At 29.2% G+C, this 27,318-nt stretch overlaps 5 protein-coding genes and 1 long non-coding RNA gene across 15 annotated transcripts; 3 read left to right on the top strand and 3 right to left on the bottom strand.

Annotated features, from left to right (window-relative positions):
• Window positions 1-353: 353 nt before the first annotated feature.
• On the top strand, window positions 354-10,414 carry LOC122518971. 2 transcript variants are annotated; one of them, XM_043638106.1, is made up of 7 exons: window positions 354-815; window positions 1,442-1,554; window positions 4,438-4,674; window positions 4,764-5,029; window positions 5,148-5,310; window positions 5,394-5,641; window positions 5,879-10,414. In XM_043638106.1, the coding sequence occupies exons 1-7, from the start codon at window positions 740-742 to the stop codon at window positions 9,735-9,737; spliced, it is 4,962 nt and encodes a 1,653-aa protein (XP_043494041.1). In that variant the 5' UTR covers window positions 354-739; the 3' UTR covers window positions 9,738-10,414. The 2 variants fall into 2 exon arrangements, with proteins under 2 accessions (XP_043494041.1, XP_043494042.1); XM_043638107.1 differs by lacking the exons at window positions 354-815; window positions 1,442-1,554 and adding an exon at window positions 4,136-4,221.
• On the bottom strand, window positions 3,814-4,555 carry LOC122518976. Its single transcript, XR_006304217.1, has 2 exons — window positions 4,464-4,555; window positions 3,814-4,385 (listed from the first exon to the last, which is right to left on the bottom strand). It is a non-coding gene; the product is annotated as an uncharacterized LOC122518976 (long non-coding RNA).
• An 8-nt stretch (window positions 10,415-10,422) lies between the features above and the next one.
• LOC122518975 (mitochondrial translation release factor in rescue) lies at window positions 10,423-11,207 on the bottom strand. The gene has a single exon (XM_043638113.1). It carries the CDS (start codon window positions 11,161-11,163, stop codon window positions 10,603-10,605), a length of 561 nt encoding a protein of 186 aa, XP_043494048.1. The 5' UTR covers window positions 11,164-11,207; the 3' UTR covers window positions 10,423-10,602.
• Window positions 11,208-11,884: 677 nt separating this feature from the next.
• On the bottom strand, window positions 11,885-15,981 carry LOC122518889. Of its 4 annotated transcripts, none has more exons than XM_043638022.1 (11): window positions 15,023-15,981; window positions 14,786-14,907; window positions 14,560-14,683; window positions 13,694-14,467; window positions 13,323-13,551; window positions 13,055-13,263; window positions 12,803-12,973; window positions 12,602-12,741; window positions 12,414-12,531; window positions 12,210-12,352; window positions 11,885-12,135 (listed from the first exon to the last, which is right to left on the bottom strand). In XM_043638022.1, exons 1-11 carry the CDS (start codon window positions 15,122-15,124, stop codon window positions 12,030-12,032), a joined length of 2,238 nt encoding a protein of 745 aa, XP_043493957.1. In that variant the 5' UTR covers window positions 15,125-15,981; the 3' UTR covers window positions 11,885-12,029. The 4 variants fall into 4 exon arrangements, with proteins under 4 accessions (XP_043493957.1, XP_043493959.1, XP_043493958.1 ...); XM_043638024.1 differs by having other exon boundaries at window positions 12,210-12,349; XM_043638023.1 differs by having other exon boundaries at window positions 12,414-12,528.
• Window positions 15,982-16,045: 64 nt separating this feature from the next.
• On the top strand, window positions 16,046-19,692 carry LOC122518890. 6 transcript variants are annotated; one of them, XM_043638032.1, is made up of 8 exons: window positions 16,048-16,258; window positions 16,834-16,946; window positions 17,046-17,238; window positions 17,348-17,445; window positions 17,612-17,748; window positions 17,838-18,185; window positions 18,252-18,355; window positions 18,434-19,692. In XM_043638032.1, exons 2-8 carry the CDS (start codon window positions 16,899-16,901, stop codon window positions 18,604-18,606), a joined length of 1,101 nt encoding a protein of 366 aa, XP_043493967.1. In that variant the 5' UTR covers window positions 16,048-16,258; window positions 16,834-16,898; the 3' UTR covers window positions 18,607-19,692. The 6 variants fall into 6 exon arrangements, with proteins under 6 accessions (XP_043493963.1, XP_043493964.1, XP_043493967.1 ...); XM_043638033.1 differs by having other exon boundaries at window positions 16,055-16,258; window positions 18,279-18,355; XM_043638028.1 differs by having other exon boundaries at window positions 16,046-16,258; window positions 18,252-19,692.
• A 696-nt stretch (window positions 19,693-20,388) lies between these two features.
• Window positions 20,389-25,689, top strand: LOC122518888. Its single transcript, XM_043638021.1, has 7 exons — window positions 20,389-20,656; window positions 20,763-22,922; window positions 23,035-23,197; window positions 23,305-23,465; window positions 23,535-23,748; window positions 23,832-24,707; window positions 24,796-25,689. The coding sequence occupies exons 1-7, from the start codon at window positions 20,573-20,575 to the stop codon at window positions 25,671-25,673; spliced, it is 4,536 nt and encodes a 1,511-aa protein (XP_043493956.1). The 5' UTR covers window positions 20,389-20,572; the 3' UTR covers window positions 25,674-25,689.
• The last annotated feature ends 1,629 nt before the right edge of the window (window positions 25,690-27,318 follow it).

Raw genomic sequence — 27,318 nt, 5'->3', positions numbered from 1 at the left:
ACAAACCTAACAAATTCCATTAATTTGTATATTTTTTGATTATTTTTTTAAATACATATTTATATATATAAACAAATATTTTATATTAATATAAATAGTAATCGAAAAATAAATTATATGGAAAACCTACCGTTGATAGACAAAATGAAGTTTACACTTAATCTGTATTATAAAATATTTTTTTGTGTAATTATTTTATAAATATTTTCTTACGTTTTAATCAAAATAAAACGATGAAATGTTAAACTTAAATATTCATAAATAATATTTCTATAAAGAGAAAGTATGTTATTTTGATTCGGTTTCAGTTATACAAGTTTTTTTTATTTTCTTACAGTTGGCACGCCTTTATAGACTGAATCAGCGCCGTTCAGTTTGTTACTCCCGTAAAACAACCTCGGCCTACTTCAGGTCGGAGACCCTCGCTACGACAGTGCTTTTATCGTATGTATATGGAAAGGAACAGAAACGAACGGACAAATTAACGAAAATTCACGAATTCTTCCAAATGTGAAAATAATGATCATTACAATCTTGAGTTAAATTTGAATGTGTAAGTATAAGTGATGTTATTCAAAACATAGTTTGTCCGTTGGTGGATATGAAAACGCGTTACTGTGATGTTATGCGTTATTATTCCGAGTATGGAAACTGATTTGAAAGAAGAAGAAGCAGCAGCAGCGTTCAGTAAAGAAGAAGAAGAAATATCGTTGGTGTTTGTAGGGTGTATTGCGTAGGAATGGTATCACCGTCCAAACTTCATCAAGAGCAAAAGCAGCAACCGTCGAAAGAATATATATTGGATAAATGTTCGTGTAAGTGATTATACACGCTTCGTTGTCATACGTTTCTGTATATATGCATATATATCTACATATGTACATACATACATAATACATACATGTAGAGACACATACGTTTCGAGACGACCTGCATTCGTTCCAAGCGTTTGGCTCATCTATACAAAACTCGATACCCCTACAGTATTCGTCTTGTACCAATGAAATTAGTCTTCTAACGTGTGTTGTGTTTATATTTGACTTGGTTTATCATTTGATGAAATATTTATTAATTTAATTATATGGCCTTACGTTTATTTGATTTTGACTTTGATTTTTACAGGTCAGCTAATTTGACATTCAAATTGCGATAGAATTATATTTTTAACGCATGTTCTTTTTTATCTTCTCTTACCTTCTCAAGTTGGAGAGAAATGTTACTAGGTATTATTTATATTAGATATTAATATTATAGGTAACCTTTTATTGTTAATAACGCAATCGTCTCTCTATTTATTACAATACCATGAAATTTCTTTTTATATAACTTTTGTATACTTGCTATTCACTTTATTTAAATTCTTCAAAGATGTTAATAGATTGAAAATATATAATCCAATACGTGTCTATATAGAAATTAAAATATATTTAATTATTTCTAGATGTTCGCATACAAAAAGGACTGAAACCTTTGGCAAAGAAGTCATTTTACTTGGATATAAAAAATCATGCCACTTCAGCCAAGTTAGAAGCAAAAATCAAGGATCTTGGAGGAGTAAGTGTCATTATTTGAGTGCTATTTAATATATTGGACGAACAAATCATCTACACTGTCTTTACAAGTATTCCTATACTCTTTTTTATCGATTCATTGTATTTTCTCTAACATTTTTAAGTATTTTGGTTAGGCGTCCCTATTATTTTTTCCCCCTTTTTTTTTGTACCCCTTCCCGCCATTTTCGATTGATACGTCTTTACGGTCGATAGAGGACGTGACTAAGACTTTAAACGCGCGTTATCATACGAATTTTGAATTCTTCGAAAATAGGATCGTGACTGTGTACTCTAATGCACTTAATAAAGTTCTATTTCATTTATAGTACGTGTTAACGAAACGATGACATCAATTGGGTATGTTGCGTTAGGAAGATTAGGAAGGTAGGAGAAAGATTGATCGTATATAATAATAGAAAGTTTCAAATTCCTTCTAGTTTACAGTTGGAAGGGAATCTCTACGAAGGAGGCCTTCTTTGAACTCGTACACAAGCCTAAATATCTATTCTTAGAGAGTTTCTTGCTCCTTAGATTCGAGTTAAGTCGCAATGCTACTCTCTATACACGACAATGAACGCCTGACATTATAGTCTCGTATTGTCCGGGCTTAATTCGAAATATAACGTGTGTGTATATATATATATATATATATATATATACATACATGCATGAATGAAAAATAATGACGAAGAAAGAAAAAGAACAAGAAAAGGAGAAAGGGAGAATGTAAACGATGACGGTGACATTATTATTATCCTATGCGAATAGGTTGTTTCCATTGCAAATATTCTTACTCTGTAGCGATATTTGTTATATATTGTCGTTATGGAATGAGAGAAGAGAGGAAGAGAGAGAGAGAAAGAGAAAGAGAGAACCGAACCGAGCGCGGGCTCCGCCCCGAAAGGAAACGCGTGGGGCCATTTGCAATGTTCCACTCCGCAACGAGTTTGACCAACCCAAACAATAGACCGAGCATTATCAATGATCGTTCTCTTACTGTTGTTCACTAAAATCAGAAGTAATACGCGTTAGGAAAGGGGGAATAAATAAAGTTCATGTTTTAAATATACAAAGACGAACGGGTCCACGTACTAGAATATCTCGTATGTAATTGATTTTAGTGCCATCTTTAGTCGTTCGTACTAACTTAGGTCGTATCTTGGTGGAAAAGAGGGTGGAGGAAGACGAGATACGTTCCTTGTGTGTGTGTATACGATGCACCGTATGTGGTATGTATATGTGCACGTACGAGCGTGTATATAGATGAAAAATAGAAGCATGGTGGCGATGGTGTGTCGTCGCCATGCTTTGAATGGGTGGGTGGGGGTAATAAAGAAGAATATACGGTAGGGATGATGTTTGTAACAGAGACCGAACTCAATGCTTGTACGAGGAACGAGAAATGGTTAGACGAAGCCGCATTCTTCGTCATCTTCGGAAGGAGTTTGACGCAGACACTAAGCGCCGCCACCAGGCACCCATGCCAAGCTTTTAACGGCAAATGGCCATTTTGTGCGTGACAGTTCTATATCGCGAAGCTAGAATAACAAAGACGTTCCACCTGCTTGAACGATATCGCTTATATTTTCTAAGAATTATACTTTTATATAATTTGCAGCTAAAGTCGTCGTCGTCGTCGTCGTCGTCGTCGCCGTCGCCGTTGCCGCCGCCATCGCTGCCGCCATCGTCGTCGATGTCGTCGTCGTCGTCGTCGACGACGACCGCAGCTTTTGCCCGGTCTCTTTTTTATTAGAATTTATATACATATACAAGCGTTCCTGCACAGTTATCTAAAACTATGTATTTGCGCGCGCAATAACATATTTACGATGAGAAATCGGTAATATTATTTGTATTTAATAGCAGGTGCATCGTCAAAGTATCTTATTTTCAAAAGTTATTTTCTCTACAAAGCTCGAGCGTGTTGTTCGCGACGCGCGCCTTGACAGCGGACCCTTTCCTTTCCTCTCCACCATCCTCCGCTTCATCCCTGCCTCGTCCCTCTCCTTTCCTCCTCCTTCCGTCCTTCCCTTTCTTTCCGTCCTACATCTCTTTCTTTTTCTCTTTTACCTTCTTTACTGCTCCCTCAACTCTCCTTCTCTTTTCCTCTCATTTTTTTCTCTTGCTTCTTCTCTTGGCAAACGTGAATCTTACGACTAACGTAGCGTTCGTTCATTCGTTCGTTCGTTCGTTCGTTTCTTGCTTCCTTCATTCTATCGTTCGTTCTTTCTCGAAGAAAGTATATTATATACACATTCAGTTACCTTTTAAAAATAAATATTTAATTCTCACGAGGATACACATTAAAAAGCACGTGTCTCTCTTTATTTGTGTGTGTATATGTGTGTGTGTTGTGTTACGTACTTACTACTGTTTATTCAAAATATGAGATTTGTATTGTTCGATGTGTATATTATGTATGGTGCATTAAGCTACCATATTAAAACAGCATCAAGTTTTAGCGTCGACTAAGTACGCGCTCCGTATTTTTCTTTGTGCCATTATTGCGAACGTTAAATCTGAAAATTACGTTCACTTTCCGGCGCACTTCTAATCGCGTACGATGACAACGCTTCATTTGAAGACTTGTGTTTGAAGTATCATTTGAAGTTAAACTCAAAGCATAACACTGGACAATTATTCTGTATTAGGAAGAATATCGGTAATGGTACTTTTGATTTGCATACAGTCTTCTATCTTTTAGTCAAATTTTGGATATACATATTTTGATGAATTTTGTACTTATGATATGATGATGACAGAAACATTTTTTAAAATGTCTTCATTTGTCAGTTTATTGTTTGTTCCTTTTTTTTTTCTTCGTGAATCTATCTAAATGTTACAAATCAAATGATTATATATTGATAATTACTTTTTGTTTCAGGTGATAGAATTATTTTTAGTACGCACCGTTAGTCTAGTTGTCACAGATCGTATAGATAAAGTTGGTCAAATTAATTCTGAGAAATATAAATGGGGTTGTATCAGTGGAGGCAGCGGGGGAACCCCCTCGCTGAGGAGCACAGAAATTCCAACTCCAACTCCTCCTACACCACTCTTAAGTTCTGAGTGTCCTTTGTATAATACGACCAATCTACAGGGTCACCCTACCCAAAGATCTGTAAGTTGGATATCAATTAAATGATACAAATATTTAATGGTATTTCATGTATGTGATTGTAATATTATATTTTTTCTTACATTTTATAGAAATCGCGGACGGATGCAATGTTGGAACGTGCTCTGACTCAACCACAGCATTGTTCCGTGGATCCTCTCGAAAACGCCCTAAACTGGGGAATAACTATCTGTACAACTGAAAAAATTCAGGCTTGGCTCGATAAAATCTATGCATCTCTTCAAGATACTAATAACTTGAAACAGCTGAAACAAGGAACGAGTAGGCAAAGATTAGAAAAAGACTTCAAAGTCAAGCACTTAAGAGGCTCATATGTCAAGTTTGAATCTCTTCGCAGGTAAAATTTACTCTCATTAAATGTGTCCGTAATTTTGAGAATGGATCATCAAAAAATACAAAAAAAAAGTTTTATTTTATAATATACACTTTTGTTTAATAAAATTATTTCTTTTCAGAGATAAAAGACCTGTATTTTTGGAATTATCAACGTGGCCAAAATTGAACTTTGACGGTGATCCAGGGACAAGTCCCTTTGATACAAAGAAAAGAGAAAAACTTGAAAATAAAACAAATAAAGAAGTTAAAGAGAATAGAGAAGCTATTACAAAAAAAAAAGAGGTGTGCTACTATAAATATATAACATTTTATATATTAGTTATATATGATTAGTAGCTAAATTAATGTTTCATAATCTTTTGTAGTGCCAGAGTAAAGAAATGACTCGACGACCGCGTACCACTGCAGCTCGTGCTCGTAGAACAGAACAATTAGGTGCAGGTTTTTGTGAAATATGTCGAATAGACTATCGTGATCTATCAAAACACGTAGAAAGTGATCAACATTTAAATTTCGTTCAAAACGATGACAATTTTCTCTCTTTGGATAGATTAATCAACACAAATGCAAGTGTTGAGGCATTTTTGAAATTGAACAGAACAAAAGATATTGGGTAAGTTAATATTTTAAATTTTAATTCTCTTATCTTTTCTTTTTCTTTTTTTATCATTTCAATCTTTTGATATATAATCAATTAAGGGACTGAATATTATCTATGCTATATTATATGCAAATAATATTTTACTATATATATATATTTATTAACTGTGTAAGATAATATGAGATCATTTTATAATCTATCGTTTTTTTTTCTATTTTTCTTTTTCTATTTTTTTTTTCTTTCCAATAGAGAAGAATGCAATATATACACAAATGAAGAACGTACTCTTCGTGATGTACTGCCAGAAGAAAAAGTTACGAAAAATGCAAAGACATTAAATAATTTTTCTGTACAAGGAATAGACATGGTGCAGTGCAATGGTACGCAAAGAAATTTAAATTTAAAATTAAATTCTCCTCATAATTTACGAACACGTGCTAAACATGAAAGTGGACATTTACTGAGGTCAAAAGGTAGCCCTTGGCACGAAATCGATAAGAATGAAAAATTTTATGATAAATTAGAAGGTTTTACTATAAAGAAGAGGGCTAAAGGAACCATTTGGATCGAAGAAGAAGATCCAGAAAATAAATACTCGCAAGCAAGTGACATTAAAAATTCTGACCAAGTAGAGTATAATATTAAATCAACGGGAAAAGATTTAAATGGTATTCACCAACGTGAATATGGGGATAATAATTCTGTAAATAAAAGACATAATGGTACAGATAATCAAGATAAGCAAGATAATCAAGATAATCAAGAAGTTAAAGAATTAGATGAAAGAATTCCAACTAATGAACAAAATGGTGTATTTCATCCTGAGCTACCTTCAAAGAATGCAAACAATACAAATGTTAATAATCGTGGAGAAATTAATGAAAATAGAAGATCTACTTTATTAAAAAATAATGTAAATATTAACGGATTATCCGATAAGAATAATCGTATTGAATCTTGGCATTCTACAGAGTCTAAAGATAAGTTTGATGGTGCAAAAAATGAGTTGGAATTACAAAGAGTTTCATCGGATAGTATAAAAGTTGGAAATGATCATAATGATAAGAAATCTGAAGTACTTTGTAGTTGTGATACGGAAAACAACCAAAAAGGTGACATTAAGGTGGTGGTACAGTGTATGGAAAAAGACTTACGTTGTGAGAAACTTAGATCGCCAAGAGCTTGTAGAAGAGGTGGTAGAAGTTTTCGCGGACGTCATAGATTGTCAGTCGAGGAACGCTTGATTGAGGATAATCGTGCATATTATAAAGTGGAAGTATTAGGAAGTAAACTAAGATCTAGTACGTTGCCAGGTAGTAATAATGCGTTAAATCCTACAATTAAGGATGCAGACGAGATTGAAAAGAAGGAGCAACCATCAAGTGAGAAACCAGTTGTGGTAAGATTCAAACGTGTAAGAAAATCAGAACTCTCCCTGCTCAGTGATGAGGCTGAGTCATTTATGTTTGGAGAGCCTAAACGCGAGGATACGAGTGAAGATATCAGCGATGAAGAACAAACTAGTGTTTTACCAAGGGATACTGAAAGTGAATTCAATGAGACTGTTAGTTCCGATATACTTATCTCTAGCGTGGATTCCAGTCCTCAGATAAAACAAGAGATTTTGGAAGAAGATTCTCAAGATTCTGTAAATCTTGGTAGAGCAAGAAAAAGAAGACGGACACAGGCAGAGGCGCTTATCAAAGACAATGTTGACTATTACAAGTTCGAGACACCTGGCAGTAGACTAAGATATCAAGCGCCATTAACAGGAGTCAGGGCATCCCTTAATCCTGAAGATCCTGTAAAAGAAGAATTACGATCTGATATTAATGGAGAAGTCATAGAGAAAATTTATCCGTCCAAGCCTTCGGCAGAAGTTGAAAGAATGCAATTTTCGTTTGAAGTAGTACCAAAATCTGAGCCATGGTATCAAACTTATCAACGGCAAGATGAAGGTGCTGAATTTTGGCATTATTTTAGCGATGGTGATACAGGAAGACCGTTCCTTTTACCTTATGAAATAGAAAACTTTCATGAAACTATTTTGAGGAATCAGGCAAAGAACGAAAATAGAAAAAAAGGTAAAGGTCGTAGCATAGGGTCTATCGGACGGTCCCCTAGAAAAAGTCCACGTTGTCATGCATCTACGTTAGCTATAATGTCTACAATTATAAGAAAAAGGGAACAGCAACAGCTCACATCAAATATTTGTACCAGAGAAGAATGTCAATCTCCTAAATCGCAGATTAATAATACTCCTCTTCCAAAAGCAGATTCAAAAATAGATATAAAAGCAGATCTGAAAACAGATACAAAAGCAGATCTGAAAACAGATACAAAAGCAGATCAAAAATTGACATCTGAAATCGACGAAGAATTGAAAAAAATAGCAAAAAATATCGATGAAATGCTTAATATGAGGGACAGTTTAGATCTAGTAGATGTGTACAACGGGCTAGAAGAAGAACCTTTCATAGAATCAAATTTACCGAAAGGACCTCCAGCAAATCTATTGGAATTATTAGACAACTGCCATGAACTTGTACCATGTATAGAAAACTCATCGTGTGCCAGCTCGGAATGTGGTGAAGTAAATGTTGAGTCACCTTTAAAACGTCGAAAGAGAAGGAAAAATAGAACAGGTTGGCCTGGCATTAAGATACGGAAAAAGATGCAAAATAAAATAATAGTAGGTTCCTCTTACAATGGTCAAGGAAATTATAAATTGTCAAGGGAAAAAAATGTTGCTGAACAAAATGTAGGTCTGTCAGAAAAAAATACAGATACTAATAGCAATACAAATGGTGATGTTAATGCTGTTGCTGTTGCTGTTGCTGTTACTGATGCCGATGGTGATGCCGATGGTGATGCCGATGCCGATGCCGATGCCGATGCCGACGTGGATATGTCTCAAAGATTGATGGCAGATACACGTACAGAAATAGTTTTATCGAATGGTAGTACAATATCATCCACTAACAGGCATGATGAAAAAACGTCAATGGATATAAAAAATAATAAAAGCACACCTCATAATTATGACGATGATCCTAGCGTATCTTCTAAAGCATCTTCTAAAACATCTCCTAAAACATCTTCCAAAGCATCTTCTAAAACTTGTCCTAAAACGTGTCTTAGTCTGGCTGTGATCAGTAAAAATAAAAATACGGAGAATACTGGTACAAAAAATTGCACAGTTACTGATGGATTGAAAATTACTAAGGTATTTAGCGAAGCTCAAAGAACTTTATCAGATAAGAATTTTACGTTAAATATGGAGGAAGAAGAAGTATCGGAAAACAATCCTGGAAACGATGAAAATCATGTGAATGGTGTTGTGATATGTTATGATAACGGTGAACGACAATTCATAACGAAAGGGGTCGTAAAAAAACGTCCTCGCATAAATACATCATCGGAGAGTTGTGAATCACGTACAGAAATTGAAAATCATGACATTTTATTAAGTAGAAAGGATATAGATTCTGGTATAGTATCGAGGAAGCATAGCTCAAGTGATGTGTCCAGGCTAGGATGTCAACAAACTCATTCTGAAAATTCTAATATCGAAGTAGACGCTCATAGAAGTGTTTACAGGAGGAGTAAGGTAGGAGTAGTAACGCCTAGGAAACGAGTTAATACGAGAAAACAGCAACGAAGGAATAATAAGACTTCCTCGGAATCCGTATACGAAAGCGAAAATTGTAAAAAGGAGTCTTATTTAAATATTACCTGTAAAAAGCAAGAAACTATGAAAAATTCGAAAAAACAAAGCAATGAAACGATAGGACCATCGGCGGATGTGCAAGATTCTGCTGAGCTCGAATGTGCATTGTCGGAACGTAACACACCTACCACGGCAACAACTATCATGCCGTCTTCTGGTTTAAAACAAAGACGTTCAAGCATCGAGTTTCAGCCAGTAGTTAGAATGATGAAGATAGACAATTCAGTTGACGTGGATCATAGTATTTTGTCAGTGACAGTAGCGAGTAATAGAAGATTAAGAAGTTCTAATTCTCATAATAGACCTAATGCTCAGCCACCTCATAAACGTTTAAAAACTTCTCGTGGACAATTTAGAAGGTGGTTAAAAAGTAGCTGAAATCCTGGATAAAAAAAGTCGCGCCTACGCTAACACTACCACCGTCTCAAATTTCAGAATTTAAGTACTCTTTATATGCTTCTTTTTCTTGCCACAAAGAGAGACACTGAAATTTTGAAATTTTATTTATCCATGTAAATTATGTGTAATATATTCGTCTACGTAGTATATAATATTTAACATTACTGACACAAAATCTTAGTTATAATATCCTACTTGATATCTCTTGACGATACACGCGATATCGTCAAACTTGTACATTCGTCGAATGCGGTCTTGATGTTCTCAGAATGAATGTGAGTTTCTTTTTTTTTTCTTTTTCTATCCGTATTTTATCTCACTTCCACTCTCTCACAGCGGTTTTTTCATTTATATTATTTGTAACAGGTACAAAAAAAGTATTTCACTGTACATATTATGTAAACGATATTTCTGAAATGTATGTAACTAAAAAAAAAGGAAATTCCTAAAGTGCACGAGACTGCATATTACAGCTTTATAATATGTATAATCATATTCTGTTTATGCTTCACATTATTCAAGGTAACATTGTAAATCCTCAGAGGAAAAAAAAAATGAAGAAACCCTAATTATTTTATTTCAAAGTGGAAATATGTAAGTTTTTCGTGAGTTATATAAAAAAAATTATTATTAAAGATACGAATTTTTCAATAAAAGGTTTGTCTTCTTTTTTCCAATCTTTTTAGTTTTAATTTTAATTTTAGCTTTATATTAAGGTAAGTCATTAACCGAGGATCAATTTAAAGTTTATGTTATTAATGACAGTAAAATCTCTAATTTATGTTTTCTCTACAACAAATAGAAAATACAAAGATAAATTTTCAATGATATTTTCTTTTTTAAATCATACTAGTCCTTCGCGTTCTTTAAACGATTTCTTTAACTCTGCTAGTTTTTTCTGCTTTTGTTTTTTCTTTATTAAATTCTCTTTTTTAAGTTTTTGTTCTTGATTCTCGATTGATTGATCACCATTTAACAAATTATCTAATTTGGTAACCATTATCTCTCTTGCACGTTTCTGATTAATCCATAAACTTCTTGTCTCATGGCATTTTACAACAATTCCTGTTGGTTTATGTTTTAAAGTTACAGCATTGTTTGTTTTATTAGTTGCTTGGCCTCCTGGACCACTTCCTCTTACAAAGTTTTCTTCCAGTTCATTCTCGTTCAGGGTTGGTACCTTAGAATAATCCAAGTAACGTTTAAAGGATTTGAAACGTATTTGATTGTAGAAACTTATATGTTGCGTATGATGAATATTCATTTTCTTGTCATTATGAGAATAAATAGGTGTATGAAAAAGAAGAATTTTTGTATCGAGACATTGAAATATAGCGTAAAATAATGAACGTTTAGTCGTAATAGATTGTACATATGAAAATATAGCATTAGCACGTCTATTCATTTTGATCACACCTTGTATTAATAAATTGTCGTACTTTTGAAATTACACTACTCTTCGATATTTCAGTAACGTCAATCCTTTCTAAAAATATAAACATATGAAACAATAAAGCACTGTTGATCAATGCTTGAATATTATAGGTTATAGTTTGATTATATTCATGTCAATAATATTATTCGTAATAAAAGAATTCTTACGATAAAATTACCTTTAATTGAAAATCGATGTCTGCCTTTTCAGTTAACGTTTTATTTTGTTTAAATTCTTTCTTTATTCGATATTGATAATATTTCTTATCTGTAAATTTTAACTGTTCACCATAACGTAGTAAATCTTTATAAAGTTTTAAAATTGTAATTCTCATCGTGTATAATTAATTATTATATTACTATCAACATATTATGAAAGTAATGTTATATAATAATTAAATTTTATCCTTTAATTACACTTTCAAACAATACATTTACTTTTGACTAAAAGTTTGGGTACTTTAAAGGGACTGAAATACATAACCTTACTATTTTGCTATCAGCGCTGTAATTAATTGCGGCTGATATACATACTATATATCACATGATCAAATGTAAACATAAAAAAAAATTATATTTGCATTTGCATCTTCTATATTTTTTTATATATCATATATTTCTATATATTCAGTGAAAGAACTGAAAATAAAATTAAAAAATTAAAAAGATAACATTCTGAAGTAAAACTCTGATTAAAAATATTAATGTTTTATTTATAAAAGTAACGTACGTCTAAAACATTCCAAATTTTTGTGTTTCAAATAAATATAATTCTTTCTTTGTTATTATCTATAATTAAAGTATCTGAGAGATGATATATAAATATATGTGTATATATTAAAATTCTTTAAATTCTAGTTGATACATTTTTTGAATTATATCTTGCATTTCAAGTTCCTTCGCAATTTCATTGATCAATTCGTCCACAAGTTTATCAGAAATCCTATTTAGAAAAAGTTAAAGTTTAAAATTATTATATTTATTTGTAATACTAACTATAGAATAAAATATTTATACCATGCCACAATATCCCATGGTTTATTCTGCGTATTATTGGAATACATTGGACTAGATTTAAATAAATTATAATATTCGGCTCTATATTTTAAAAATTTAACTTCAGTTTCTTTAGAAATAAATAGTTGAATGCTACCATTCTGCTGTAAAATATTATTTCTTTCTTTATTTTTGTTTATTTGTAATAATATATGTAATACTCACACTTTTAAGATTATCTAGGTAATTTGTAGCATTACAACATGTTTGTTCGTTAGATACATTATCCAAAGATGAAAGATAAATTAATTGCATGTTTCTACCTTCTTTAATTTCTTCTCTGCTGTTTTAAATTACAAAGAAAGAAAAATACTGTAATTTACAATTTAAAAGTTATTATTTACAACAATTACCTCTTTGATGCGTAATGTTTTTTTGATGTACGACTTGTAAAATCACTATTAGAAACATCCTTATCATTACAATCTTGAAAATGTTGAGACTTTTGAAGAAATTCAAACAATACTTCATCAGAATTTGCTGAACCATACTTCTATAATGTAGAATGGAAAACAATGTAGATGTAAGAACTATTATTTCATAATCTATATTACCTTATTCATTGGATCATTATAAAAATGTGGATGGCTACTTCTTCTTTTATTATGTCTCAACTCGTCTTTAGAATATTTTACATTATGCGATTTATTTGGTAAGTCTTTTGTTACCTTTGTCTTTTTTGATAATTTAGTACTACGCTTAGAATGTATTTCCAAATTGATATCCTATATTCGTAGGGATTTTTTAGTTCTTTTCTGTTAATTCATATTTTTATCTTATTAATTATTAAAGTAAATTTTTCTTACATTATCAGAATCTATGGGGACTGTACTCATTATTGTTTTGATATCATCTTCCTTCAAGGATATGTTGTACTTTTTATCATCTTCAATAATACCTTTAGAAGATGCATTTGTAATTGGACTAGAATTTGGTTGTTGTGGTAAAGATAAGTGTTCATTATAAATAGCTTTATTACGAGATGTGTTAGTTTTTCTATTCTTTATATGATGTGCTATAAATTAATATAATTCAAGTATTAGCTTGCAAAAATGTATTGATCATATTACATACCTGAGGAATTTCTTTTATAATTGCTCTTATATGCTTTGGTCTTCGTAGTATTATACATTTTTAATCGAGTTTCTAAGATCTTATGTTTGGAACGATCTTTTCTCCGTGATACATTTATTGGAATAACTATATTTGAAACTACATTGAGATCATCTAATTGCGATTCAGTTCCTGAACTCAATCTCAACTTAGACAAAATAGCATTACACTTGGCTTGCATCTCTTTTTCCTGCAATTAGAGAACCTGTAAGCGAATTCAAATCTGACATTTTTCTTATATTTTTTAAAATTTGCTGTTTCACGCGTACGCATTGCGTGTAATTTTGTATGTACACTTTATCTAATTTTTAACTTGGAAAGAATTTATTTACCAGCGGTAATGTACAAGTATCTCCCGAACCAAAATAATTTTTAGTCAATTGAATATGATCGCAAATGTTTTTCAAGTCGATCACTACTTTTAATAGTTCTTTGACTTTTTTAGAATGTCCTTGCAGAATTGAACTAGGAATATGTCTGCAATAAGCGGTCAATGCATGTAGTAATAACTGATGAGCAGCTATCAATTTTTGTTCAATTATTTGTATGTGAAATGTAATGCCTCTATGGCTAGATTTTATTTTTACAGATGGAGAAACAGCATGCACGTGTTTCTGAATGTCGCTGACATATTTGGTAAGATCATATAAATAATTCCTCGATAATCTTATACAAAATTCCATGACGCGTTGCTGCCTTCTTTTCAAATCTATGTCTCCATCAGGCAATGGAATTCTGTCTAATCTAAATAAAATTTCATCTAACAATTCAGAAATTCTTTGCTGCAATATTATGATTCTATGCACAGTAGTGGGATCTGGTTGCACAGAAATATTATCTTCTTTATCACTTTCATTTTCTATGCTCAATTCTAGAGTAGAATTATGTTCGAAATTGCATGCTACATGATTTTCTTTGGGATGTTTGCTTTGTACAATGTCAGACCAAGTTTTTCTCAAATCTGAAGATCGTTTAGATCTTACAGTTCTTGTATATGGCAATAAATCTTCTTTCAAGATTGACTGATCCATATCGATGATGATGGTATCATTGCTTTTAGTTTTTGTTATCTTATTTGGAATATCTTCTTCTCCGTCTTCTTTTTCCTAATTGATTACCAAAATATGTTACAGAAAAATAAACAAAGTTATTAATAAACAAAATTTTCCTTTGAAGTATTAAAATATTGCATATTTACCAAATAAATTGATTTATGATTATTCCTTTCGCTCCCTTCTACATAAGATCCTAATTTATATTCTGGAAGCGTATCTTCCTTCAGTCTTTTTAACTCTCTGTCTTCCCTGCTGTATCCTTTAGTGCTAAATACATTTATTATTATTGATAAATGTATATGAGGACTTTTTGTGGAGATAATATTAAAAATAGGAAGAAAGAAAAGAAAGCTATTTTATTCACTTTACTTTAAATTAACGTCTAATTCTTGTTGCTTTACAAATTTACACCATGCACGTTCTTCTTCGTCTCTGCATCTTCTTCTTTGCACGTCTTTAATTATGTACTTAAATTGATTTCCGGATAGGTACTTAAATTTTAAAAAATACAAAAATATTAAAATATAACATCAGGATCATTCAAACAAATTATAATAATAATATGATTGATGTTTTTCTTTTTTTTTTTATTATACTTTTAATTACCTTAAAATTATAATTTTCTCCATCTTCATCTGAGTATAACAAATCTTCCTTTTCTTTATTCGCCAGGTAGGCGGATTGCGAAGTTGCCAATAAAAATGACATTTTTTTTCTTTGGTTAGGTTTACCTTTTTTTTTTATACTTTCGCCTAATCATTCGTTTTAGATCATTTAAATGTTAAAAGATATAAAAAGAGGAAATATATGTAGAATTTGATAAAATAGAATATGGAAAAATGCCACCCTGGATGAAAACCAAGAACAGGGGGTTGTTAAAATGTCTTTCGGTTTGTGGCAAGCCATCAATCGGTGGTTTCTATTCGATATCACTTATCGAACTTTTAAAAGATGTTTTAGAAATATATTAAATGCAATATTCACTCAATATCTACTTTATATTACTAGATACGACTTATTTTAACAATGAACAAACATTAACAATATTTTTCAATTGTTCTGAATTCATGTTGCAAAAAACGAAGTTTAATTTCTTTTTTAAATTTTAAACTTTGTGGATTAACAGGAAGACATTTAAAGTTCCGATTTAAAAGTATATTTTAATGTCTTTTATTTAATTCTTTGCTTTTTCTAAAATGATTTAAAATCTATCAATAAGAAATTAAATTTTAAATTTTGTTTAATTTACGCGCCAAATTTTGAAAAGGGGTAAAGCATAGGGATGCTTTTTTGCGCGGTAACATGTACGACAGGTGTTATTCGGAGGGATAGTAGGACGAAAGGGTGGGCGCGGTTATCGCTCGTCAAATCACCACCACCGATCAATACTTGCGCGGCTACAAGGTCTCGTCATGGCTATTTTGGATTACTGAACGAGTGGAGTCGGATTTTGCGCGGCGGCAAATTCTTAAAGTAGTCGCACAAGTTGCATCTTATCGATAATAAATCTATTATACTCGAATTAATATTACGATAATTGTGATAAAAACAATAAATAAAATCTATTAGGTCTTTTTTTATAAATTTTTTATACGAGAATGATATTAATGAGTAAAAATTCTATTTTAAAAATGCGTCTAATCATGCTTGATTGTTAAAAGGATAATTCGAACGGGTCGCCATCTTATACGTTAACCGACCAATCAAAGATAAGAATTAAGTGACGTTCAGTAGATTCGAGGTGTTTGATCGTCACACAATTGTACCTGGAATCTTAATCGAACCCTTAATTCTTTGGTGTTTCATTCCAGGAGCTCGTTGCGTATATTTAAATATTACTTGGTAAACTGTTTAAATAATGATTGAAGTTAATTATTTATTTTACTTCCTTTTATATATCTATGATCCTTGAGGGTAATTTTCTTTTACCTTACACTATTTTTGTTATAAATTATCCAATTCATTTGACAAGTTTTACAAGATGCTCTGATTGACATCTTTTTTTACATCTTACTTGTCATTTTTCATTGTTTGTTATAAAGATTAAGATTATTTTTTAACTGTGATAATCAAAATCATTATAATGAGAACAACAAACAGTGATGTGTCACAGTTCCAGAAGTCAAAGTGTACGAAGAATGAATTGCATTATTTTTTTCTCATAGTGCTTTTATTTATTTTATGTTTCTGTTAGATTTATTTGTCTGCTTTATATTTTCTATAAGTTGATCATTTTTCTATAATTATTAATAATATATATATATTTTAATAATATTCAATATATAATATATATATTTTTAATAATATTCAAGATATTATAAATATAGATTTTTTGTAGATTATTTTAATTTACAATTTTCTGTTGCATAATAATGATCTGCGTATAATAATAATATAGAAAGGAAATATCTTTATAGAATAGTGGTCCGTGCATTATAAAAAGAATTCATTTTTTAAATAAGATAAATTATATATATCCAAGATGATATCCAAAGTACTCATGGAGTTACCAACGGTACCATTTGCACAAGTAAGTAAGCTTCTGTAAAGAAGAATGAAAAATTAATATTATTATCATCATCGTCATCTTGTATTTCATCGTATTCTATTATTTTCTTTCTTTTCATAGGGAAAAAAACCATCTTCACATGATATAACTTTAAACAAGAGGGCAGATGGAATGATACAAACTAAACAACAAAATATGAACGTAGATAGAGCAGCTCAATTAGAGCAAAATGTGAAATTTCTACAAGAACAACATCAAGCAACTTTACTTGCTTTACATCAAGAAGTTGAAATGTTACGTCAAAGAAATAGAGGTATATAGATATCAATGACTTTGTTATAAACTTATTTATATATATATAATATATATTTCATTTATATTATATATTATAATAGTAATAATATATTATTTATTACACACAGATTTGCAATTTCAATTGACTTTTTCAAAAGGAACAACTTGTATACCTAGCAGTCCTTCTTCCCCTGAAGATAACGGAAATGGGTTCGCTAAACCAAAGGTGTTATACCCTCTAACAAAGAATGGATCTATAAAGTAGTAAAAAAAAGAAATTCTACTTATTATAAATTATATATACATTTATTATGCATAATATATATTTATATATATAATTTATACATAATATATATATTATAACTTCTACATATGTATATAAATATATACAGGGTAGCCCAGTATCCATGAACGTCACACCTTTGAAGGTTGAACTTTTGGAAAAAGAATTGCGGGATGTTAAAGACTCATTACAAAGTGTTAAAGCATACAACAAAGTTTTAACGGAAGTTATATTAAAGCAAGAAGAGTTAGTATTAATTAATTTAATATCACGGTAATAGAGTAATTAATAAAATATTATTAACAAATGAACCAATGATATTTTACTTTCTACAGACACGTGGAGGAATTAGAAAAACAAAATCAAAAAATAGATGTGGCAAGTGTAGCAATACAAGTAGGAAGCAAATCAGAATCTGCTCAAGAAGATATAGCAACACGTTTGGCAGATGCGCATGAGGTGATAAAACAATTGCATAGGGAAAATAAACATCAACGAAAGGAAATTGCAACGTTAAAGGCAGCATCAGCAAATAATGGAGGTACAAGTAGGGGTGGATGGGGACGAGATAGTAATAATAGTCATCATAGCCGTGTATCATCTATAACTGGAATACAAGAATCAACATCTTACAAATTTCCACCATTACAGACACAGAGCTACTCACATCGCAGAGTTCAGAGGTATTAATAGTTCTCACATTTTGTATATATCTATTAACATAAACGTATGCCTTATATTCATTACAGCTTTGATCATAATTTTGGTTACTACAGAAACGGAAGAAATCGATATGACAGACTGGATCATCACTCAGACGTTGAAAATACTGCATTACCACATCTTCAAAATGGTATCATTAATTCAGACGCTACAATATTTGATTCGTGTCATCATCATTATCAAAGTTTTCTTTTTAATTATCATCCAGATTACTATAATCGTAAATACAGATGTCAAGATTCACAAAGGGATCGCAGAGATTCTGAGAATCGTTATTACAGACGCGATTACAAAGATAGAAAATTTAAAGACCACCAGAGGGGAGAATGTACAGATCCTGGAGAAGGTTCAAGAGATACGGACAGTTCCCATAATCAATAAATTATATATATATAAATTATATATATATATATATATATATATATATATATATTATATATATATATATATATATATAATTTATATATATATATAATTATTATGAATCTGGTGGCTTAGCTGCATTATATACGAGTAGTTATGTCTTTAAGTTATTTGCCTTAAAATATGTAAAAGCATCTGAAATTCCATTAGCGGTAATAATAGTTATAAATGCTGAGTGGTTAATGTTTTCTGATATAAGTATTATCATCTTGAATAATTCAGTTACCTATGCTTAGATCATTATACATAGCATAATGACGAATAACATATTAAAGCTACATGATCTCGAATGGAACAAATTATAGTGTATATATTATTTTATTAATTATAGACTATCTTTTTTTTAAAAAAGTAGAAATTATGTCTCACGAATTGATAAATAAGTAATTATAAACGACAAATGTAGATTTAAAAAAAAAGACAAGAAGAGAAAACTACATGTTATTATATCCTAAAGAAAGATAAGAAAGAAAAAGGAAAAAAGATATAATTAATTGAATTTTATTATTACTTTTTCTGGCACCCTCAAAGAAGAATTACTCGCGCAAAGAATTGATAAGAGTTTCTATAATTTATGAACAGTATTGGTATTAAATTAAAAATCTACAGACGCATATATCAATATATTTTATTTTATATATTGAGTGATGATATATCTATTAAAAATAGAAATAAATGTGAAAATATCATATAGTTTGCCAACTTCTATTCCAATTGTTTCAAAAATGTATTGTAGTTAAACTACAAAGATAATTGACAGATGATAATAGTTTTACTTGCCTGATAGAAGGTGCATCTATGAAAAAGTTGAAAAATTCAATAATTAAATCAATCTATTTATTCTCTACATATATACCACTATTTCTAATATATTTTCATCTGCTAGTGGATATATATATGTGCGAAAAATGAAAACAAATTGATATACATATAATGCTTCTATTAATGAACATAGATAAATTAATATGAGGTGTAATGATTTGATTAAGTACTTTTTATCTATTATAATTATACTTCTTATTAAAGACATGATAATTAATTGGATGATTTGAACATAGAATATATATTGTATAATATTTTATGTGCAATTTTTTTTAAATTCAGTTTGCTACCATTACACATTTTTTAAACAACTCTTATAAAATTTTATTTTTATTATAAATATTTTATAAGATTTAAACTCGAGTAAATGAAATGAGTGAGTTTATCAAGTTTTTATCTTGGCTTATATTTACATACATATATATAGGCATAGACAGAGAGAGAGAGAGAGAGAGAGAGAGAATATAAGACTTATTTATTTAATTATTTAATTTTTCCAATTTTTAATTAAAATCCTTCTCTTTTCATTACCATTCTCGTCGATAATATTCGATTTTATTTCGAATTACTGATACGTCACAGATAATAAAGAATTCTACCTTACCATGAAGAGATATTGAAGAACGTCAAATTTTAATTCTTCAGATAATGTAGAGTTTTCACTTATCGACGAATAATACAGACAACTTGTTTGTATTATATAGTATTTTTTACAATATGACCCAGGTGGCGCTTCGATCTTATAATGTTATCATTTAAAATATTAGCGTTTTTTTAATTATTATTACCGATTCCTGTTACACAATAATAAAAATTAAACAAAATTAAGAGATATTTTTTTTATTTTTTTATATAAAAATTATATATACATGTATATACAAAGATATATATGAATATAATGAACATTTGTTTCAATATTATACAATACAACAATGTATTTAAAAATAATAGGAAGTAAAGTTGTTATACGTCAAGATTTCATGCCACAATTGATATTCTTTAATTAATTCGTTTATGACAAACAATATTTGCTACCCATCTTTAAAATTGAATAAAAAATAGTATCACCTGAATATTTAATTGTACTAGGTTATTTTAGATCATGTGTAATATACAAATGAAATTGAAAAATTGGATTGAATTAATCAAATCCGGAAAGTTAGAGAATATAATAGAAGATATTATGGTAAGATAAATCAAATTAATTTTTATATTTAGTTATTATTATATATTAAATTAAAATACATTTTCTCTCTCTCAAACATATATAACATTGAGTTTATATTTTTTAGACTAATAATTATTTCCAATCAGATGGAAATTCAATAATATCTAACAGAGATCTATTTAAATTAATATTGCATTTAGCTCATGCAGCAAATGATTGTGATAAACAGAAATACAAAGAAGGTAGAGATATTGGAAATTTAGCATCTTTGTTATGTTCCAATTTATCAACGATACCTGATAATGAAAGATTTACCTCAAGTTTATATCACATAATACGCTGTCTATTACGAATGAATTTATATGAAGAAGCTGAAAATCTGTCTTCATATATAATTCGAGATAACTTTGAATGCACTGAAGATAAAATCAATGAAATTTTTCGACAATTAACATATTTGTGGCATGAATCTGCAGAAAAAGAGTTATTAGGCTTGCAACAACAGCCGAATCATAGAAAACATTATGATCGATATAAAAATGCCATCAAATATGAATTATTAATAACAAAAAAATCATATAAAAATCATGCAAGACATATTATTTTAAAATTAAGCGTATATCTGAGGAAACTTATAGCAGTTAAAAATATATCAAATGAATACATCAATGATTTTATTAAATATATAATTAATGAAGATTATGAACACATGTCGATAGATAAAAATGATAAACATAAAATTTATTCTTCTATATTAAACATCATTGGTAAACTAATCTGCACGAATATTAATGACGGTGATAAAAAGTTTTTAATGCATATTTTAGAAGATAAATCAAAATATTTTAAGAATATGATATTTGATGATTGTTACCAAAGTTTTCTACATTTTAAAACTACGTGTATTACATTGTTACAACCGGATGAAGAATTAACAGAATCCACTTCTAAACATATGGAAAGACTCACGAGGCAATACATTGATATTGTTAAAAGATGTGGATATACAGATACAGTTACGATTACAGCATCATTTTTTGTTGAAATATTTCAATATGTATTTTTATATTGGGAAAATAATTTAACATTAGGGAAAATGCAATTTTTGAAAACTAATATTTTATATGAAACCATGAAGTTAATAGATCAGATAAGTAAAACTTTAATAAAAACAGTAATAGAAAATTGTATATGTTCTAACAAATGTACAATTAAAACAGATTTATATAATTATATAATATTGAAAGCTAAATGTACAATATTAGTTACCAAACTTCCCTTAAAGGATTTACCAGAAAATATATTGAAACTAATAAACAGATTTATGAAGGAAAATATAACTTATCTCAAAAAAATAAAAGAAAGTAATTGCGGACATTGGACAACCTTATGGTCTTTATGTGGAAGATTACTTTATAATATGGGATCAACATTTGAATCATTTTACGATACAAGTACTTTCTTTATTTCATTACTATGCTCCAGTATTATTTATTTTGAAGGAATGCATTGTGAAAATTCAGCTTTAAACATTCAGAATCCTCTCTGCGTTGCACTGTATAGATTAAGTAATATTCATTATAAAAATGCTATGTATAGAGAAGCAATGACTGTATCAGCATTACATGGATTATTAAGTTATACCGATAAGAATTCAAAGGCATTTAAAGTATGGACGAGTATTAAATATAAAATAGCACAAACTTCTTCTAATTTTATAAATATATCTATGGTATCATGTTTGAGAACTGATAGAATAATGATTGAAGACATTGGTATCCATATTGATTTATCTAAGTATGATCTTATAGAATTGTGTTTAACAGAAGCAATGGCTTTGAAAGATGCAAAACTTAATCTTATTGAAGCTTTTAATTCTCTGTTAAACGAATTAAAAATTTTGAAAGCTAACATTATACAGCGCACACGTTTCGTACAATTATTCGGGTATCATCTGTTGCATATAAACGAAAATTATACATCTGATATATTTAAAAATACCCTTTTTGAATTAGAATTATTAAAAGATAAATCTATCAATATTTTATGTTTAAAAGCAAATTTGCAATTTTTTATATATGTAAATGAATTGCGTATCTCCAATGAATGTACACGAATAGAAATGGATAATGCAGAGTTTGCTTTGAAAGCTCCTAAATTATCGGATAATCAAGGAACTTACATAATACCAGCATATTCCAAAATAAATATAAAAGAAGATCTACGCCTTATGAAATTTTTAGAAAAATCATTAAAAACATGGGATGAGATTGAACCAAATATTGTAAGTTCTTTTTTATTCTATACTAATTATTTTTATAAAGAATGAATATATAAAGCATGTGTGTGTGTTACATTATTATTACTAATATGTTGACTTTTAAAACTTAACGCAGATTGATATAACTCAAAGTTGGGAACCATTATTGACATTGTATATATTGATTGTAGCTGCTGAGTACTCTAGATTGTATCGTTATGAAAATTGTGAATCTAAAGTATGGAATCTTGCAATTAAATTGGCAATCGAATTGAACAATAACGATATATTCGTTTATGGTATGTAAATAAATTTTTTCTAATTGTAAAATTACTGAATATTAAAAATTAATAACAATCTAACTATTAGTACTATGAGAAATTTATAAATAAGTGTTCCATCATAGCTACTGGTCGTAGCCTTTCTTTACGTCAAATAAATAACGAATGGATTGCTCAGGCTAAGGAATATGCTAATAATATAAAAGATTCTGGCAATGAAACTAAATCTCATATAATTGCTGTGTTTTGGATCAGTTTAGCAGATTTTTACTTTGAATGTGGCGAAGTAAGTGTATATTTATTTATAATATTTAAATGTGATATGCTAAAAGTACAAAATATATTTCTTTTGCAGTATACGATAGCTACAAAATTATTAGACGATGCTAGATCTTTACCAGGAATTACGTTTCAAAATAACACTGCTGTATATTTATACAGTTTAGATACAATCCTTCGTAATTATAATCTTTACAAAAAAAACGTGGATCAAGAGGAATATACTTCGTATATTATTGAAAGTCTTTACTCCTTGATATGTTTAAACGATAGTTTGGCTTCAATCAAATGTAAGTTATAGTTAAAAGAAAACGTACTTTTATTTATTTATTTTTTTATTTTATTTTTCATTTTATGTTTTGTTCATTTATAGGGATGAATCCAGATAATTATCTTTGTAGTTACGACATATTATTTTCATCTACCATTAATATGTCTGCATTAATAAACAGTTTATTATCATTTCGAGAAATTACTGCACATTTAGTGGTAAAATTAAAATCAGCACAAGCCTTAGGAGCAACCCTACGCACTGCAGAAATTTTAAAATCACTTTGTTTTATTGATCTATCACGTTCACGTTTGGATGATTGCGAAGTGAAACTTCAAGGCCTTGAACACATCTTAGATACTGAAACTATCAAACTATCAATGAATACTAAATTGAAACAAACAACATTAGAAAGCTTAAAAATATCACCAGATCGTTTAATAGATTCTAGAAGCAATACGATGCAGAATGATACTTCACCAATTTTGAGAAGAAAAATTTTTAATTACCCAGACTTTTTTTCACATAATAATTGTACATGTACATTATGCCAACACGTACAATATCAGTATTTATTACTTGCTAGTACGCATATCAGAGCACAATTATATGCATTACAAAATAACACCGCAGCTTCGCTTGAACATTTTCATGGAGCTTTTAAAATGAAACAAAAACTTTTTAAAGTAGAAGAATCCACTTTGTCACGAAATCTTTTGGAGGAGACTAATAGCACAAAAAAGTTCTCTTGGCAAGCTCGTTTATATATAACTGATTATATACTTTTACTTTTGCATTTTAGTTTTCTATTGAGAGCTTATATAACATCACGAAAAGATGAAGCTGTGAAGATTGCTTTATTAGCAGTTGATATATGTGAGACACAGAAAATAGAGAGTCATCCGATATACATATCTGCTAAAGAATTAGTATATAAATATCGATTTGAAGAAGTTATTACAGACCAGGATTATTCAAGTAAACATTATACATATAATGATAAACATTTAATAAATATATATTAAGTTTTTGTATTAATAATAACTTTTAATTTTATCTATTGCAGGCTTTACGGTACCAAAAACACCTGAAATCGATATTAGTAAATTTATAGTTAAAGAAAAAGTATCATATAAAATGTGTCTCACTCCTGTTACTCATATTCAGCCTAAAAATCCAATATCTATTCGTCGCAATAAAACGCCGCCGTTGTTAAAATTGAAAAAAATCAACATAAATTTGAGCGACGAAGAAAGTGATAATTCTCCTTCTAAATTAGAAGATGTGTGCCAAACACCAGTTTCTCGTACCAAATTAGTAAGAAGAAAAATTTTAGAAAATGAATACGCAGAAGATACTAACAAGTCAAATGAAAAAACAGATGCAGAAAAAATTGGAGATATTTCTGTAACAAAGATTATTACTAAAATCGCTCCATTAGTGCCAAATATTTCAGATCATTTAAACAAAATTACGAAGAAGTTCGATATACCTGCAACGAACGAAACTGTAGAAAAATTGTTTGAAATGGTAGATAATTTGGAAATAAGATCGTGTACACGGCAAAGAAGATTACGTAGTAATAATGCATCAGATTCAAATGAATCATCATGTGATACAGAAATTAAGGATTCAATAGAGTTGTTTAAAAAATTAGTTATTTCAGAAGTTGAAACTAATAATGATATTTTAAATGTAAAACATACAATGCCAACGATCGTTATTGATAATACTGAAGCAGCTGGAATTTCTCTTAAATCTAAGAGAACAAAGAATACATTTACAAATGAAAACAATCCATTAGAAAAAGTCACGTTAAATACTGAAAGTGACATATCTGAAATGAGTAAATCTCGGAGAAGAGTTACTAGAAGTACTAAATCTACGAAATCCACCACAGCTATTAAAACAGCTACTTCTATAAAGAAAACATCTTTTAGATGAAATTTTTAGACAAAAATTTTACTAAAAAAAAAAGAAATAAACAGAATTTACATTCAAAAATTATATTTTATACATATTATATAAAACGAATTCTTATAATAGCTATTAAAAAAATATATGTTAATTTTGTATGAATAAGATAAAGTAGTACAATTGATTATTATTATTTCTAGTAATTTTTATATGTTAGATAATAAATAACTTTCTTCGAGTATATATTTTCTCCAAATATTTATTAAAATATTTCGCGTCTATATATGTACATGTATCGTAAACAAAATATAAGCCAGCTCTTACAAATAATACATACCATAACAATTAATCATACATAATTCTAGAATATTCGCTTAGAGTTACTTTTGTTATCTTTTTTATTTTGTGTGAAAAATAGTTTTTATAAATATTCGCTAATATTTTATCTCAATTAAATATTTCACAAGCCCACTTAACGTCGTTTTTATAAAATAAAAGTTTTATCTCATAAATTCTAAAGATCCTATTATTCCTACATATCACACAAATTTCTTTTATCATATAATATAATTCATACAAATAAATAAATTACTTGTAATTAAGTAGATCGCAAAAAATCACTTATGATTAATAGAAATATTTTCCAATGTATTACATTGATCGTTTATTAAACAAAAACAAGAAAAAAAAAAATATTTGAGAAATAAATTCTTTTTACGATATAAAATAAAAGTGAAACCTATTTGCTATAAATTAATCATTATATTTGAACATTAATCATTGATGATTTCTTGTATCATTAAGTACCTTAAAATACTGAAATCTATTTGTTATTATTACATGATAACGAAAGTATAACTCGATGTTTGATTGTTTAATAGAATCTTGTTATATATTATGTATATAACAAAAAGAGGAATATTAATTATATTCCTTTATCGTTTGTAAATAATGTTGTAAATTTGCAAATAATGCAAAAATGCACATGTAATATTTTGTACTTGATGATATTGAAAAATTGTAACAAATTGGATATTATTATATCACTATTATACTAAAACAATTAAGATACATAAAATTAATTGCAATATCGTATCATAATAAGTATTTCTTAAGATCTAAAGTAGAGAAAATATTGTTTAAGAGTATAGTCTTACATTTCTTTTAAAGTTAATATTTTCTTTTTTTTAAAATAATAAAAATTTTTATATCTATATATAAAAGAAAGAATGATATTTTCATGACTCCTTTTTATGGAGTATCTTAGAAAGTTAAAAAATATGTCTAAGAAAACGGAGAAGAAATTGTCAATTGAAAAGAATTAACAATCTCATAGAAAAATGGTGCAAAAAATTTGAAGGAACCTAAATTGTAAGCTCTAAAAACGGAGATCTTATCCTGCAGAGAGATTTATATATATAGAGTATCACTATAAGTAAATATCATCCTTCCCTAAAATTGTAAATATAATCTAGGCTTCTAAAAGAGATGTAAAAGCTTATCCCAAAACAATTACTTATATTTTCTCTACTTCAATAAATACTTGTAATAAGATAATGCAATTAAAAAAGCTAATCTTACATTTAACAAAATGTTGGAAGTCACTGTAATTATGATAAAATCCCATTTTTTAATCCTACTTAACGCTTTATATTGACATAAATGATTGTCT

The sequence above is a fragment of the Polistes fuscatus genome, unplaced genomic scaffold (genome assembly GCF_010416935.1).
Source record: "Polistes fuscatus isolate 324 unplaced genomic scaffold, CU_Pfus_HIC Scaffold27, whole genome shotgun sequence".
In the NCBI taxonomy this organism is placed as follows: domain Eukaryota; kingdom Metazoa; phylum Arthropoda; class Insecta; order Hymenoptera; family Vespidae; genus Polistes; species Polistes fuscatus.
Note: the sequence above shows the minus strand (reverse complement) of the source record. Positions and strands in the feature narration are given on the sequence as shown.

Bases quoted from the DNA above. Each gene is read 5' to 3' on its own strand.
- LOC122518971 (XM_043638106.1), top strand. From the start codon at position 740: ATGGTATCACCGTCCAAACTTCATCAAGAGCAAAAGCAGCAACCGTCG. The intron at 1,555-4,437 runs GTAAGTGTCATT...TTTTTGTTTCAG, and splicing joins AAATCAAGGATCTTGGAGGA to GTGATAGAATTATTTTTAGT. The intron at 5,030-5,147 runs GTAAAATTTACT...ATTTCTTTTCAG, and splicing joins AAGTTTGAATCTCTTCGCAG to AGATAAAAGACCTGTATTTT.
- LOC122518975 (XM_043638113.1), bottom strand. From the start codon at position 11,163: ATGAATAGACGTGCTAATGCTATATTTTCATATGTACAATCTATTACG.
- LOC122518889 (XM_043638022.1), bottom strand. From the start codon at position 15,124: ATGTCATTTTTATTGGCAACTTCGCAATCCGCCTACCTGGCGAATAAA. The intron at 14,684-14,785 runs GTAAAGTGAATA...AAATGTATTTAG, and splicing joins GAATTAGACGTTAATTTAAA to CACTAAAGGATACAGCAGGG. The intron at 12,742-12,802 runs GTAATATAGATT...TCTACATTATAG, and splicing joins ATAATGATCCAATGAATAAG to AAGTATGGTTCAGCAAATTC.
- LOC122518890 (XM_043638028.1), top strand. From the start codon at position 16,899: ATGATATCCAAAGTACTCATGGAGTTACCAACGGTACCATTTGCACAA. The intron at 17,239-17,347 runs GTATATAGATAT...TATTACACACAG, and splicing joins GTTACGTCAAAGAAATAGAG to ATTTGCAATTTCAATTGACT. The intron at 17,749-17,837 runs GTTAGTATTAAT...TACTTTCTACAG, and splicing joins GTTATATTAAAGCAAGAAGA to ACACGTGGAGGAATTAGAAA.
- LOC122518888 (XM_043638021.1), top strand. From the start codon at position 20,573: ATGTGTAATATACAAATGAAATTGAAAAATTGGATTGAATTAATCAAA. The intron at 23,198-23,304 runs GTATGTAAATAA...GTTCCATCATAG, and splicing joins TAACGATATATTCGTTTATG to CTACTGGTCGTAGCCTTTCT. The intron at 23,749-23,831 runs GTAAGTTATAGT...GTTCATTTATAG, and splicing joins TAGTTTGGCTTCAATCAAAT to GGATGAATCCAGATAATTAT.